Below are 15,509 nucleotides of genomic sequence, written 5' to 3' on the forward strand. Positions count from 1 at the left end.
CCCCTCCAGTCTGAGCCGGACCCGGACTAGAGTGAGCGCCAATGCCAGTCATCTTCTCTGGCAGCAACCATGACCACGTCCTCCAAGCCAATTGCTGCTCTCTATTCAACCAAGCCAAGCCATTGATCCAGTCCCTTTCGCACCGCCTGCATCTTGCTTCTGCATCTAGCATGCACCTGCACCTGACGAAAGGGGACCTTGTGAGCGAGGGGACTTTTTCGTGGCGCCGCACAAGTCCATATCCCTCTAGTCCAAGACCTGCGATATTTCAACACCGCCCGAGGCAGTGGATGAGGCCTTCCATCGTCAATGATTGCATTGCATCACAACTCAAATCGAATCGACTCAATTCATGTTCCAACAACGCCTGGACCATTCCTTGCAGACCCCAGGGCTGTCACGGCTCCGATAGCGCCTTTTAGTCAAAGTGGGATCGTGCTCTTTCTCATCCCCAGCCGTACGAGGCCACGATGTGCGTTTTAGTCTATGGTGCACGGTACAGAACAGGTCCAGGTCCCTTGCACCCTGGCACTGGCGCTGACCCGGACCCTGACCCTGGCTGTTGGACGCTGTAAAACCCTGAACTTCCATTCGCGCAGGGCACTAGGCTAGCAGGTAGCAACAGCGCTGACAACACCATCGAACAGCACATCCGTAGCAAATGGAGAATTACCAGCAGCGTGGCATATCAAAAACTGCCCTGAGCCGCCGCCACGGTTGACTATGACTCAAATTGGGCTGCTCAGGCCTCCGTCCTTCGCAGCCTGTACTTACTGGCTGATGCCCCTGAACGGTTTTGGGGCTCAAGCAGGCACGCGATCGTCGGTCTCGCCGGGTAATGATGTCACCCAAGCTGGCGGTGATGCACTCTCACCCTAGATTGGGCTCGTCGTTGGTGGTTGAGAGATTCGTTCGAGACACCGCTGGTGACGATCACGGGACCCTGGGCATGCAGAATGACTGCATTCCTTTGCTTCTGCTGTGTTTCTTCTCAGCCGTGTCGCGAATGAGCGTCCATCGCCGAGCACAATGCCGGGCTGCTGGGATTATCGAGCGTGGAGATTGTTAGCGCGCACCCTAAGAGATCGTCCAACGTTTCAATCCACGCTGCTTAACTTGCACGTGGAGATCAAACATGTTCATTGCTCAATCTCTGATCCTATCACAGGTGTTCAGGAAACGAATCTGGCCAGGATGTACACAAAGGCCTCAAAGCGAAGCAGAAAATGCCTGCAACTGGTTCCTGTGACTTGCCCGACCGCAAGTGCTTTGACGCAAATGGCCTTGGAACAATAAAACTTTGATCCAGGATGCCGCTGCGTCTCATTCGAGGCATCCAATGATCTCAACCATCTACATCTACAGAGGAAACGCATCGGAGATTATTTTGAAAGTGGAGGCTGGGGTTGCACAAGGACATCAGCTTGTGAAACTCCAGGGATGAAATACCGGCTATCTCAGTTCCTGATGTACAGGACCTCCACGACCGAGTGCCCTTTTAAGCTGGGTTGACAGGAGAACAGCCAATGCAAATCCTGGTCAACTGTCAGGTGGTAAGATTTATCGTCTCACCAAGCTGGTGCCTTACATGTCCGTTTAGAGCAAAGCCGTTGTGGTCTGCCAGTTTGGTACTGATGGTGTGGGGAACACGGTGGGAGCTCTTCTCGAAGTGGGAGAGACGATACACAGAAAAGTTTAGAGACATTCTCCAGCCACTTGCGATAACTACCATGACCAAATACTCCAAGTAAGCATCTTGATCTCGATGACATTTGCAGAATCAGAGACATAAGACATATCAAGACAATCCCTTCAGCCGAGGTCTACAGCAAATGATACTGAACCCCTCACTCTGGCAGAGGAATGCTTGGTTGGGGGTTTAAGACAAATCCCCAAGTTGTTCTTAGTTTGCGAGCATCACATCACATCGCGGGGTAAAGTTTGTTTGCGCTGTTCAACATCCTACCTACTTGTACAGCATTGCGCATGATCAAATCACGCATACAGCCCAGAGAAACTAATGACTGATGGCTCTTCATATATGCAATGCAGACGCAAATGCAATACATGCCACTTTTTTTCTCCCTCCCGTTCCTACCCGGTCTATATCCTATTTTCTCTTATCGGACACTGACCGTTGGTGGGAAGTGCTTGCATGGATGGATATCAAAGTGCGGCCAAACTGAGGAGGTCGGCTTCAGGGTCGGTAACCGGCCGGAGAAGTCCGGGATGTGCCGTTGGCCCGTCTTGAGGTTTGAGAAGAATACATGCGACAGGATGCACCATATGAACGCTTTAGGCGACACCCTACGGCGCAGGATTACCATAAGGAGATATCTCTGAGCTTTATAAGGCTCCTGGGTCAGGTAAGATGTCTGTTTCCCCAGAAAGTATGGACGGAATCGAACCACCTGATACAGAGGTCACCCCACGACGCAACGGTACCAAAAACCAGGGTGCAATCATATGATAGTGACGACTCCTCTCTGGTGAAAGGATGGAGTGAAGAAAAACTCTTTGCTGCACGTTCGCATCCAGAACAAGGGGTTGCAGGGAACTTGGTAGCATCACGAATTATACATAGCTGGCACACGTCTGCATGTTTCTCATGATGGTCGTGTCAATTCGACCCAAGGCAACCCAACCTTGGTAACTTGCCAGTCGATGCATTCCCGCATAACGCATTGCGTCCTGGGGTTATAGACTGAAACGCCGTTTCGCTATATATGCTATTTTGTTATATACTATCCTCGATATTAAACATTTGCATCAAATTGCACATTGGAATTCATCTCGGAGATCACGCGACTTCCCCGGCATTGATTTTGTCATAGTGGACCTCTTATCCAGTCGATCAACTATTCGTGCCTCCGGACTTCGGGTATGGGGATACGGACGAATCTCTTGATTCACAGCCCAGACAGCTCAGACCATCTGAAACCTTCGACGTACAGTAGTCTCCAATGCTACCTGCATTAACAACTCACAATGCTACGGACATAGAGTCCCTCCATTAATATCGCACCTACGCCACCTCACCTACACTGATTCGAAGGTTGGATCTCACCGCCAGAATATTTTTATAAACAAGACCCCGGCTGCCTACATATTTCCAGCAAACTACTGATTTATTGCACATTTTCTCCCCCTCCCCATAGTAGAATCCCGGTTTGAAACGGTCCATGTTTTCCTCGCACAGTCGATTAACGAACCAACCATATTGCGTTTAATTCGTCAATTCTCGGTTGTTTTACCGTCGTGCTTCAGCTCTACCTGGACCAGGACCAGGCTCAGGCGTCTCAGAGCCTTTTTTTTAATTTTTTTTACAGTGGTGTTGTTATCGTTACCCACTAAAACCCTCCCTTGGACGCCAGTCAAAATCACTGTTTTAAGCCCTGAGAGGGAAAAAATTGTTGCTGTTCAGGACGGAGCTCCCCACTATCGACCTCCCCTCTCCCAATCATCCTTGAGCTGTTTGGCCGGGGAATCTTGTAGCGTCATCCCCACGATCCGCACTCTTGGGAAATCCTATCCTATTCTATCTATCCTATCCTACCTAAAACAGCCGTTTTTGTTTTATTTTCTCCTCTCTGCCATCATCACCAATTTTCTTCTAATCTTTCCTCGTCGTCTATTATCGAGCCCGTTATTCTCGATATTCCCTCCCACGCGTACCTCTCTCTTAATCACCCACCGACGTCGAGCCTTCCACCCGACGACTCCCGAGACTTTCCTACATTCGCTCGCTCATAAGTTTTTTTTCGCCTCCGAGCTCCGTCCAAGCACGCGCCGCCTCAACTCGAGCTTCCGCCTGCTTCGAGCTTTCGCCATAGCCGCCAAATTCAACGGCACCTCTTTACTCTCTCCCATGACTGTGAGAAGGTGAACGCCATTTCAACATGGCCTTCAACTTCAACTGGTCGCCGCTAACAGCGGATGCCGACTTCTATGCTCGAGCGCGCGACCTCTTGACCAAGGCTCTCAATAAGAGTCCGAAGCCGCCCATCATTGTCGATGATATCCTCGTCAGCGAATTTAACCTTGGAACCGTACCCCCCGACTTGGAAATCTTGGAAATTGGTGACCTTGCGGAGGATCGATTCCGAGGCATCTTTAAGATGACCTATTCTGGTGATGCCTTTCTGACACTCAAGACAAGAGTTCAAGTACGTTTATACCATTCTCGATTTCTCTGCAACACTGCTTTGCAGTCTGGCTCAATATTTCCCCATCATGTATTTGTTTCCAAAGCTTCCGAAGCTCCAGAAACAACTGCATGATCCCTCCCATATCTTGGCAATCCGCAGTGCGGAGATCGTGACGCGAATGCCATCCCACCACCACACCTCAAGCTTCCACATCAACAACCTCCCACTTCCCCTCAGGTTCGAACTACCATCGACTCACTACATTGTTCCAGTGCAACATTGTTTGATTACGGCAATGCGCATGAAACCCCTCCTTACCCCTGCCAATACCTATTTTCTCATTGGCGTCCTTACCCATGATTCCATTCCTGCAATTGTCTTAGCGCAACCACTAACAACACCACCCAGGCCAATCCCTTGAACACATACCTCTACTCTAAACCGACATTCACATCTCCTCAGCCTTTGGCCGCGGCCTCTGGACTGACCATCCCACTCTCGATCACACTATCGGATTTCAAGCTTTCGGCCTTCATCATCCTTGTCTTCTCCAAGCAAAAAGGACTTACACTCGTCTTTCGAAATGACCCACTCGAATCCCTCAAGGTATCGTCTACCTTTGACTCGATACAATTCGTACGCGACTATTTGCAACGAACTATTGAACAACAATTACGGAACTTGATGATGGATGAGCTACCAGCAATCATCCATAGACTATCACTCCAATTGTGGTGTCCCGATCAAGCAAACAAGGGCACCGAAACTCCTACAGAAACAGAAGATGAAGCCGGTGTGGACCCTCTGGCCAGCCCACCGTTAGATCCTGTGGATGCCAATGGAAACCTTCTTGATCCCAATGATATATCTGAACTCACATTGACCGGGAGCGGCGAGGTTCAGTCGCTCTTTTCTCAAAAGAATTTGTTGCGACTAGCTGCGTTGACTGATTCTCACCGTACCTTGTCCCTCTTCACTCCTGGCATTCGTGATGTCGTCTTCCGGGCTTGGACAGGCTATGGCGACCGATCGGAAACATCAACGCCCCTAGCTTCGACACCCAGTCTCACAAAGACAATGTCGTTCCATGCAGGCAATTCCACAACATACACCTTTTCGGATACTGCAAGCAATGCCCACGGACAGCTTCCGTCTCGTCCCTCACTTGTCAGTATGAATTCTGGAACGAATGGACGAGCTCTTGGGGCTGGACGATCACGAGCAGGACGCAAGAAGAAGACACGCGTAGTAAACCTAAGACGTACCAAATCAGAGGCAGCTACTCCTGAAGAAGCCAGTGAAGCCTCGGATTCGGCCTCCATCGATAACGCTCTCACAGACCCCGTGGTTGAAGAATCTATTCCTGAAGAGTCCGAGTCATCTGTCATTGCTGAGGCGGCCACCCCTAGTAAGGTCCGCTTCAGAAGTGCAGAGGAGGCGGATCGCCCTCCTGTCATGGTCGACCTTCAGAGTGCCCAACAAATGGGCTCTCCCCTCAAGCAAGCCGTTCCACCTCCTCAACCTCAATACTCATCCATTGCTGCCGCCACTTCTGGATTCAGGAGTGAGAAGAGCAAGCACCCGGCTCTGGAGAACCAAAGTGTCAGCTCCGAGACGTCTTCTGTCATTCTTGAACAGGCATGGATCATGAAGATGGCTGGCGAGATTGCCAAGCGCGTCTACGACGAGAAGAACAGACAACACAGTCCCTGGGACGAGGAGCGTGAAGATGCACCACCACCAGCATACGAGGCAGCTACTCGATAATAGTGCAAACTGTTAATCATATCAAAGTACTGCTCTGGACATCAAAAGGAGACCTCTTCTTTTGATCCAACAGTAAATCATCACAAATCGCCCAAAGTAGGGCGTACAAAACCATCCCACTCGCTCAAATCGTATCTTTTTCATTCTTTATAAACTGGCGCTGGAGTTTGGAGAGCCTTCGGTCGCGGAGACGGCCTGAACAAGTCAATTTCTTTATGTTTATGATATTTGTTGGCGTTACAAGAGACAGGATGGGGAAAAAAGGTGTGGCCGGTCGTGGTTTAGGTCTGCAGGTTTCGGTGTTGGTTCTGTCGTTCAGCCATCTATTTCTACGTCACGACGCAGTTGTCTGTTTGAAGTGGTCGGTAGACCCCAGGAGGGTGACTCATGACAAGGTCATACGAGTCTTTATCATTGTTTTTTTATAAAAAGGCCAGCGAGACAGACCGAAAAGAAGCGGTCAAGCAGTTCGTTGCGATATCTGTTTGATATCATATTAGGATCAAAGACTGAGGCTAAGACTGGGTTTGCATAGCGCTCTTGTAGCACTCCAGAACAAACTCCAATTCACAATGATGAACAAAAATGGCGCATTTACAAGTAATTTATTGTGCATGTATTCTCACATGAACTCCATTTACCGTCTGGGTAAACATATCTATCTTCGTGCCCCACTGATGACTAGTTATCTTGGGTATAAACTGTCATGACTGATTCTTCTTGGCTCGGCGCTTCTGCACATGCTTGGATCTAGTCCAAACCAAGTACTCTATCATCGATTATGCCGAGCTTGTCCAATAGTTTCTGTTGCGGTTAATGATTTGTCCCGCCAACGAACGATGTCGTGGGCACAAGTGTGCGCTTTGCGTCCTGAGTTCAAGTGCTGATAGACGGTTCTTGAAGCTATGCTAAGGACTCCCGCACTTGGGAGGTGTAACGCCCGTCTCCTCTATCCAGGTGTTCCGAGCTTTATTCGGCTAGCACCCTATGACTTGGCCGCCGCAGCAGCGGCCTGGTTCTCTCCCTTTAGCGTAGCGAGCTGCTCCTCTTTGGCTTTTAGCTCGGCGAGGATCTTCTTAGCCATATCCTCAGCCTGACCCTGCGCCTCTGCTAGTTTGCGTATCTCGGCTGCTTCCGTCTCGAGACTGAACGGTTGTCCCGGTCGGTTGTGCGCTGGTATCATGGCGGAATGTTCCCAAACTTCGTTGTTATCCGTGGGGAAAGGTGGTGGTGCGCGCGTCTTGCCCTTGCCCTTGCCGCCGCTGGGCTTCCACCCTTTAGGAATGGCGCCCTGAGTGAGGAGGTTGTAGAAGACTTCGTAGGGTTCGTTGAAGAGCTGTTCTTCGTAGCTCCATGAGCATATCTCTCCGTTGGATGAGATCATCGCTTGCTTCTCTTCTTCGTTTCGGCCGTATGGATGTAGACGCAGATAATGATACAAAGTCTGAGGCTTCTCGCCTGAATCGTTGACATAATAGAGCTTGATCGTTATATCGAACTCTCCCCACCCTGTTTCCTCGACTGTGAAAGGCTTTCCAGGTTCACCCTCGACCACTATTCTCTGTCAGCATCGGTTTGCGCAAAGGTGTGTAACGGTCGCATACTTCGCACGTAGTTCGGAATGGACTCGTGGAGCTTGAACTGGACTCGGCGCAACCAGTACGTGATATCGGTGTCGTCGAGGCCTTTGACGAAGACCTGCCATGAATGCGTGTGGTTATCAGGAATTCCTGCTGGTCGTGGATTCGTATCGGAGAAGGGCTTTGCTGTGCTTCCTACGATAAACGGTCGACGTACTTGCGTTAGTTTCACGCGTTTTCCGAGTTGGTTTTGGGGCGCCATTGTGTTGATGTGATAATTTTATCTATTCGGTTTAGACGATGCATCAGCGCATGGGGATCAGAGTGACATTGATGATGCGACAGCAAAGTGTAATGGTTGATGGTGCAGTAGAAACTACCTGTAGTTCAGCCTTGCAGGTTGGATGTTTTACGCCTCAGTGGCGCGACCAATAATCTTAGGGCAGCCACAAATCCATGCAGCCTTGACAAGTACCGATGATGATTTCATTGATTTTACTCTCCCATCGATCGAGAGCTTCAATACCACGTCGGTGTTTGGCCTGGATACTCAATTGTGTCATCACAACTCATTCTTTTGCTTTTCTTTGCTGTTAGGAAAAGTAACTCATTCCGATTGATTCCTTTCAATTACATCAATCCTACTAAGACTTTCAGAGCTCAAGCTTCCTGATATCGCACCACTTTTATACCAACACCATGTCAGCTTCAAAGAAGCTCGTTGTTTGCGGAGGAACAGGGTTTTTGGGCTCGCGTATTTGTAAATATGCTGTAGCTCGAGGCTGGGACGTTACATCGATCAGGTAAATCTCACAAACATACCTATCACCTCAAGACAAGAACAATAGCTAATACATTTTACAGCCGTTCAGGTGATCCTCGATGGGACACTATCAGTGCATCTCCTTCACCTCCGCCTTGGGCACACAAAGTGAGCTGGGAGCGTGGTGATATCCTTCGCCCGGCCACATATGCCCCGCTACTCAATGGTGCCGATTTCGTTGTTCATAGCATGGGTATCCTCCTAGAAGCCGATTACAAGGGTGTTCTTTCAGGCAAGGAGTCGCCCGTTGCTGGTCTTCAGAAAGCCTTTGCTCCCATCCGTGATCGTGGCGTGGATCCTTTGGCTAAAGGACAAGGCGAGGACATCAACCCCCCAAACCCCAAGGACCAATTCACATATGAAATTATGAACCGCGACAGTGCAGTTACCCTGGCCAAACATGCCGTTGCTGCCAAGGTCAACTCTTTCTGCTACATCTCTGCTGCAGCTGGCGCTCCTGTTCTTCCCCAGCGCTACATTACAACTAAGCGAGAGGCCGAGATCACTATTGCCAATAAGTTCCCAGAACTGAGGAGTCTTTTCGTCCGTCCTTCCTTTTTGTTTGACAGTTCACGCCCCATGACAATGCCCTTGGCTGCTATGGTAGGCGTCGGCACTGCCTTTAACGGCTTGACAGGCAACTACTTCAAGAATTTCATCGGTGCCGCTGGTGTCAAGCCCTTGAAGGTCGAGGCTGTCGCTGAAGCGGTGGTTGAGGCACTGGGTGACGAGAGTGTCAAAGGAGCTATTGAGGTGCCACAGATTGAGGAGCTTGCAAGCAAAGCTTGGAGAAAAACCATGTTGTAAACGGTTCTGATGAGATAATGTATTAAAAGCAAAACGCTAAACTGAATAATACCCGAATCGACCCATGACGTAACCTGTTATGTTCCCCATTCTCAGATCATTGTTCCTCGCTCGAAGCTGTCCCTGATCTCCGCAGTGTATTGGTTGTAGAATCGGGATAGCTTTTGGTTGAACTGCTTGTTCTTCTCGTTGATGTAGGTGACGTCGCCATCGTCCCCGTTCTGCGCCATCCTTTCCTTTCTCTTCTTTAGTCGCTGCTCCTCTGCTCTCTGTAAGTCTGCTACCAAACGGTCGACTGCTGTCTTGTCTGGCTTGTTCTGAGCGAATGTCGTAGAGTCGGCAGTAGAATAGAAGGAACCGTCCTTGTCTACCGCGATAAGCTCGCCATCCTCGGTCTCGACGATATCCAGACCGCCCGATGCTGCCGCCTTTTCGATAAGGGCCTGCTTGTCCTTTTCGTATTTCTCCATGTTCATATCGATGTTCTTGAGTTGTCGCTTATAGATCTTGTTCGCTTCTTGTGTAAAGTCGGCGAAAGCGTTGTTGTCGCGACGAGCCGCCTTCTTCTTGAGTCGTTTGTCCCATTTCTCGCTCTCGTCGACGGTCCAGTCCCATGCGCGCTTTCGCTCGAAATCTCCGCCCGATTCCTCCACGTCTGCCTTGAGTAGTTTGTGGGATGCGATCGCATGCTTGCGATGTATGGCGGTGAGTTGGCTGGGGTCTGTGGCTAATCTTTGCGATTCGAGGGTCGCCTCTTGTAGGTTTTTCTCTGACGAAGTCTTGGCTCGCGCTTGAAGGGCCTTGAATCGAGCCATGCGATCTTGTGCCTTTGAAACATTATCGGGGGCGCTTTCTTGCTTCGTATCGTCCGTCTTTTCGACGGGCGAATCCTTTGTTGGTGTGCCTGGAGCCATGATGTTGATGTTGATGTTGTTGTCTGAGGTGGGTTTGAATGCTGCACAGGTTGATTGAAGGAGGAAAGTGGAGTGCAACTAGTTAGTTAGGTGTTGGTTGGTATTTGTATTTTTTTAGCCTTTAACAGGCGCCCAAGCCTTCTTGATGCTAACAATATTTTTAACTAGAAGATTATCTGTCAGTCTATCTTCGCAGATTAGAATGCGAATAAATGATAAAAAGAAGGGTTTTACTGCATTAACAGGCTTTCTATTAGACAGCATGTGCGCTTTGACTGATGGAGTAATTGTCCGAGTTTTAGAATAGCCTCTGGTAAATTTAGTTGTCAGGTGATAAGGATGGACACCAGGACATCTTGGATTACCCTGGCTGTGTGCCCTTTATTTTCCAATGCCCAAGTTATTCAAACAAACAATCAAGATTCCCAATATCAAATTAATGTTAAAACGCAACAGGGGGTCTATGGAACAACAGAAGCACCACTTCGTCTTCTGAGCTAGAGGCAAACATCCATTTGAACTGGTATGTGATTCTTAGACCCGTAAAGTTAACTGAATTGCTGTTTCTGTTATTATCTAGGAGGAAGGAAACTTGGGGCTCGTTTTCGTGAGCTTGAAAAAGAGAACAAAAGAAAAGTTTAATAAGTCGTAAGAACAATACTATGTAGTCCCTGGTTGGAGCTACTCTAGTAGGTAACAGAAAAGTTAGCCTCTCAAGTCTTGGGGTATAAAAATAAGTAGTCTAAGAAGCCTGGTCTAAGTATTATAAGCTGCCCTAATAACTTTATCCCGTATGTTCCTGGTGGTTTTTTTTTTTTTTTTTTTTTTTGATACCCTGTGGCTACTAACTGGTCACATCACTGAAGTTACTGGTCAATAGCGCGGTCTTATAGCCTTAAGGAACTGTATCTACTGCTCTGCTGTTAAATCTCTGGAATGAGACTGCTGAGGTAAGTACTATTCTTCTTCTATAAAGATCAATAATAAATTGCCACTTACACGTATTCAGCCGTACATGTTTTACACTGGTGCTCGCGACGGATTGAATTTGCGGGGTGACCCGCTTTCCTTCCCGCTTTTTAGAAGCAGGACTAGGCCGAGAGCACCTGCCTGAAAGATCACTCTTGCACCCAACAAACTGTCCACAATGAACCATTATCAGCAGGGGTCTATTTCACTTTGCGGGGGGGATGATTACGTGGGAAAACAAACAGAGCTTCCCTTATTTTCTTCCCTCATCAGCAAGCAATTTTCATCTGACGCTTTATTCTGCACCCACACTTCAAGTCGCGCGCTGGCGTTTGTCGTGCTGTAACGTCCGATAATCTCCAAATCATCGCCTTCACCCCGCTGCGGTAGCGGTACCTTCTCGACAAAATGCTTCGTCAAGTAGCTTCCGAAGCCTCCAAATTTGTTGGACAGCGCAAGATGTTTATCAAACAGATAGATCAAAGGTCGGGTGAGATCTATTACGTTCTCAACAAGTGGCCAACCGCGCCAAAACAACCAGCGGAAACCGAATACTTCGAGGCCAGCGAGCTTCTGCTTGACCTTGACGACATGTTCAGCAAGCACGTGCGACCAGTTACGGAGAAGGATGAGTCGCAAGCACTCAAACAATGGTCACGGAGTCCCAAGGAAAAGTCCATTAAAACAATTCTCGGCAACCTCGAGCGGACGTTGGGCGAATCGAGGTCGCGGGCCTTCAAAGCACGATCGAGACCATTACATGCCTGGCGACTCGGGAGATACGACGTCTTCTCCGCGGCTCTCCGGGTATCACGAGCTCCACTGATCGACTTCTCACAAGGCGCCATTAGTACGTCGACTGCCGAGACAGGACCCAGTATGATCCACCTGCTTTGTTTAGAGAATGGCATTGAACAACAGGCTCTGATGAATGATTCACAGCTTCTACAGCGGTTTCAGTCACGACTAAGCTCGTTTAAATCTGATCAAGGTCCCAGAGTTTCTGCAAATCAGCTATCAGAAGCATTGGGGAGTCAAAACTCGCTCATCAGTCTCCGCAGACTAGTGTCGCAGTACTTATCATGCAATCCTAATGGCATCGCTTTTCACCAAGCTCACAGCACCCAACAACAATTACAACCAGATCTATCTTCAAGTGTTCGAGATGCGTGCGAGAGTGTATGGGGAAAAACCCTCAAGCAGAACACTCGAGACATTTTAACTTTCATTGGCAATCTTGGACAAAGATTATCGGCCAGAGAAGAGCATATAGGAGGGCCTTTATGTGGCTTCGGAATGAAGCTTTCGGCTGAAATTTGCGTTCCTACGATTTCTCGCCAATACTTGAACACGGGATCCGAGATCAATTACTGGATTTCCAGCGATCAAGGAATAGGAGACATAGTTCAAGTCCTAGCAACATACACACGCCACCTCATCGCAGATTCTAAGCGAAACAAGCTTGACATGAAGGGTCGAGAGGCGCTCCTGAAACTACTAGTTGGCGACGTAGATCAAGAAGATCCCCTGACGGTTCGATCGCTTATACTCGATTTGCTACAAGACAAATCCAGAGAGGGCATGGCGCAAAGAGCTTTGGACGCCTACCGAGCCTATATAGTGCTGCTTGGTCATTTGGGGGCGGCAGCCCTGCTCGAGCACGAAATGCAATTATTTGTTTCTCGAGAGATTGAAGGGTCAAGGGACAGAGAGGGGCTGGAAAATTCAGGACACAAACCAGACGCAACTGTTGCCGAGGCTTTTAAGGTTGCAATAGACAATTTAGTCGTGCCGCCAAACAAAACCGCACTTCCGGCAAACCTCGACTTTGCCGGCTGTGTCATGCTGGATCTAAGGGCCATCGGAAATTAGGCACCGGGTACGGAGTACAAGATGACGGTTGGATGGAAGATTCTACGTAGCATCGGAACTGCCAGGTTCCATGATCGATGAATGGATGAGCTACGGCTTTTGCTTCGTACAATAAATTAATGAGCCCGGCAATATGGCAATGATCTCGTTGGGGTGAGACGGAGGCAGGGGGAGAAAACCACAGTCCAATAGGAGATTATGGTGGAACCTTGACAACAGATGACTACTGAAACCAGACTGACGGGTCGGTCCAATATGCTTATTATCAGCCTGGAAAGGCCCCGCCTGACACAGAACTCATCCTTAAGGTATCTGGAAATGTCAAAGCAACAATCATCCTGTCATTGACACTATCGACCCTGACCTCATTAATCTGGGTACATTAAGATCAGAAACCTAGGGGGCTTCAGAGAAGTGGATTCCACCCCATTCAGCCCTGCAAACCGTCGCAAAGTTGGGCAGGTCGATTGCCTTTGAGTTTATTCTACCCTGTGAATCTGAGCTGAAATGCAAGCCCGTACGGCCATTGGTGATTTCTTCATTCTGAGTTCCCTAGCTGCGTCTAGCTCCCTGCTCTGCACGAATCACGATCAGCACCCGATAGGCTAGCAACGCCCGCTGGTGCCACGAGTAGGTCGGGGGCATCCGTCGTCTCACCATAATTGACCTGCTGGCAGCCAGGAACGCCAAGGTTCTGAGCGCTGAGTGGTTTTTACGGTTCCTGCCTCAGCCAAAGTACGTTCTTATCCGTTGTGAGGACAGTCCTTGACGCCGTGGAGTCGTTTGAGGCGTTAGGCTAGGAAGTCTAGACCTCGCAACAAGGTCAGCCCCGGATAACGTCTGAGCCACTCTCATCTGCCGTCAAACTTATGTGGTAGTGGAAAGAATAACATGAGATTGCTCGGTAGCATTTCTCACCGCAATGGGCTTGAGCATTTCTGCCCCCCAGCGGATCCCTCCTGGCCCCTGCTCATGAACGATCAGCAGTGGTCTTCTTTCTCATCCAGCGGCCTAAGACCGTCAACCTTTCTCTCTCTTCATCATACATACGGCCATTCTTCTTTTAACGACGATCGCCCAGGTCAAACCTCGTTCGTCTCCCGCCATCTGTGACTGACTAACAAGTAGGCCAGGAGAGCATGTATGTAGCATCACGGTGGCAGCCATGATGTGGATCTCAATCTCTCCAGCCAGTCAATCTCGCCAGAACCTGATGGTTCTATCATTATTGCTCTTTTTCGTCCATTTCACAGTTCAGCAAAGGGATCCCATATCGAATTTCTGCCGAAGATGGGGTCATCACAGTGCTGTTGTAGATGAAAAGCTTTACATCGGCGGAGGATTGGTCACCTATGATGGCAGCTCGGGAACACCACCGAACGTCTCGAGTACGTGAAAATTCCTGACTCGCGACAGCGGATGGCACGGGATGTTTATTAACTAACGGATTTTAGATCCCTACTTTCTCTACCATGATTTGAGAACTGCCGCCGGTACAGGCATGCCTCAGCCATATGCGAATTTGAGTAAGAACTCGACGATACCAGACGTCAGTGGTGGGATATTCTGGCCCGATACTATCAACAAGAAGATCTATCTCTTTGGCGGCGAATACAACGATGTGACGCCTTGGGACTTTGATCTATATGCCTACGATATCATCAACGACGAATGGGACAACCTCGGAGTTTCCAGGACCGACAACATCGTTGGACTTAGTTACGGAGCCGGCGTCTCCATTCCGGACCGTGGAGAGGCTTACTATTACGGCGGATGGATGAACAACGCGACAGTCGCCGATTGGGGTGATGCTCCCCAGGTACCCACGTCGTACCTTGTACGATACGAGATGGATACGAACAGCTGGTCCAACGACACTGGCCCTGATGATATAGGTCGTGCAGAAGGTGTCATGGTCCACATACCCGCCGGAGATGGCGGAATGCTTGTCTACCTTGGAGGAATTCGTGCCACTGATGATGGTGGTTGGGAAGGTCAACCGATGGAACAGATTATCTTATATGATGTTCTAAGTGGCAAGAGTTATTTCCAGAATGCAACAGGCGATGTTCCGGAACCACGTCGACGATTTTGCGCCGGCGCTACGTGGGTGGAGGACCAGTCTTCCTACAATATGTGAGTCGCCCTGGCCGGATTGACCGGATGGATTTCTGACAGTGATATTCTAGTTACCTATACGGAGGCGCTGGCCAAGAGGAAGGAAGCGCTGGATTTGACGACATTTACATTCTAACACTGCCAACGTTTGAATGGATTAAGATGTACCCCAATGAAAATGGGACCGGAAGTTACCCCCACCACAGCATGACCTGCAACGTGGTCAACGAGGCGCAGATGTTCGTTCATGGCGGCTTTTTCCCTCTCAACGACGACTGCGACGTTCCGGATCAATGGGGCTTACACGACGTGTCTCTTGGCAGACAGAACAAGAACAAGTCACCCTGGATGCTCTATGATCCCGAATTAACTAAATACGCTGTCCCAACGGATGTTGTCTCGGTTGTAGGCGGAAACTCCAAGGGCGGTGCAACCAAAACAGCACCAGCGGGTGGTTTCGACCACCAAGATCTCAATGCCCTCATGACACGAACAGCTTCAGCGGGAACAC

At 49.3% G+C, this 15,509-nt stretch overlaps 6 protein-coding genes across 6 annotated transcripts; 4 read left to right on the plus strand and 2 right to left on the minus strand.

Annotated features, from left to right (window-relative positions):
• Window positions 1-3,899: 3,899 nt before the first annotated feature.
• Window positions 3,900-5,915, plus strand: FGSG_06736 (uncharacterized protein; the record flags this gene model as incomplete). The annotated part of the gene is made up of 2 exons (XM_011328078.1): window positions 3,900-4,166; window positions 4,557-5,915. The coding sequence occupies 2 exons, from the start codon at window positions 3,900-3,902 to the stop codon at window positions 5,913-5,915; spliced, it is 1,626 nt and encodes a 541-aa protein (XP_011326380.1).
• A 985-nt stretch (window positions 5,916-6,900) lies between these two features.
• Window positions 6,901-7,757, minus strand: FGSG_06737 (uncharacterized protein; the record flags this gene model as incomplete). The annotated part of the gene is made up of 2 exons (XM_011328079.1): window positions 6,901-7,469; window positions 7,520-7,757. The coding sequence occupies 2 exons, from the start codon at window positions 7,755-7,757 to the stop codon at window positions 6,901-6,903; spliced, it is 807 nt and encodes a 268-aa protein (XP_011326381.1).
• Window positions 7,758-8,194: 437 nt separating this feature from the next.
• FGSG_06738 (uncharacterized protein) lies at window positions 8,195-9,125 on the plus strand (the record flags this gene model as incomplete). Its single annotated transcript, XM_011328080.1, has 2 exons — window positions 8,195-8,298; window positions 8,360-9,125. The coding sequence occupies 2 exons, from the start codon at window positions 8,195-8,197 to the stop codon at window positions 9,123-9,125; spliced, it is 870 nt and encodes a 289-aa protein (XP_011326382.1).
• Window positions 9,126-9,217: 92 nt separating this feature from the next.
• On the minus strand, window positions 9,218-10,039 carry FGSG_06739 (pre-mRNA-splicing factor SYF2; the record flags this gene model as incomplete). Its single annotated transcript, XM_011328081.1, has 1 exon — window positions 9,218-10,039. The coding sequence occupies one exon, from the start codon at window positions 10,037-10,039 to the stop codon at window positions 9,218-9,220; it is 822 nt and encodes a 273-aa protein (XP_011326383.1).
• A 1,377-nt stretch (window positions 10,040-11,416) lies between these two features.
• Window positions 11,417-11,988, plus strand: FGSG_06740 (uncharacterized protein; the record flags this gene model as incomplete). Its single annotated transcript, XM_011328082.1, has 2 exons — window positions 11,417-11,858; window positions 11,960-11,988. The coding sequence occupies 2 exons, from the start codon at window positions 11,417-11,419 to the stop codon at window positions 11,986-11,988; spliced, it is 471 nt and encodes a 156-aa protein (XP_011326384.1).
• Window positions 11,989-13,940: 1,952 nt separating this feature from the next.
• On the plus strand, window positions 13,941-15,134 carry FGSG_06741 (uncharacterized protein; the record flags this gene model as incomplete). The annotated part of the gene is made up of 3 exons (XM_011328083.1): window positions 13,941-14,268; window positions 14,335-15,016; window positions 15,059-15,134. Exons 1-3 carry the CDS (start codon window positions 14,046-14,048, stop codon window positions 15,132-15,134), a joined length of 981 nt encoding a protein of 326 aa, XP_011326385.1. The 5' UTR covers window positions 13,941-14,045.
• Window positions 15,135-15,509: the final 375 nt, after the last annotated feature.

This window comes from Fusarium graminearum, chromosome 4 (assembly GCF_000240135.3).
Source record: "Fusarium graminearum PH-1 chromosome 4, whole genome shotgun sequence".
Lineage (NCBI taxonomy): Eukaryota > Fungi > Ascomycota > Sordariomycetes > Hypocreales > Nectriaceae > Fusarium > Fusarium graminearum.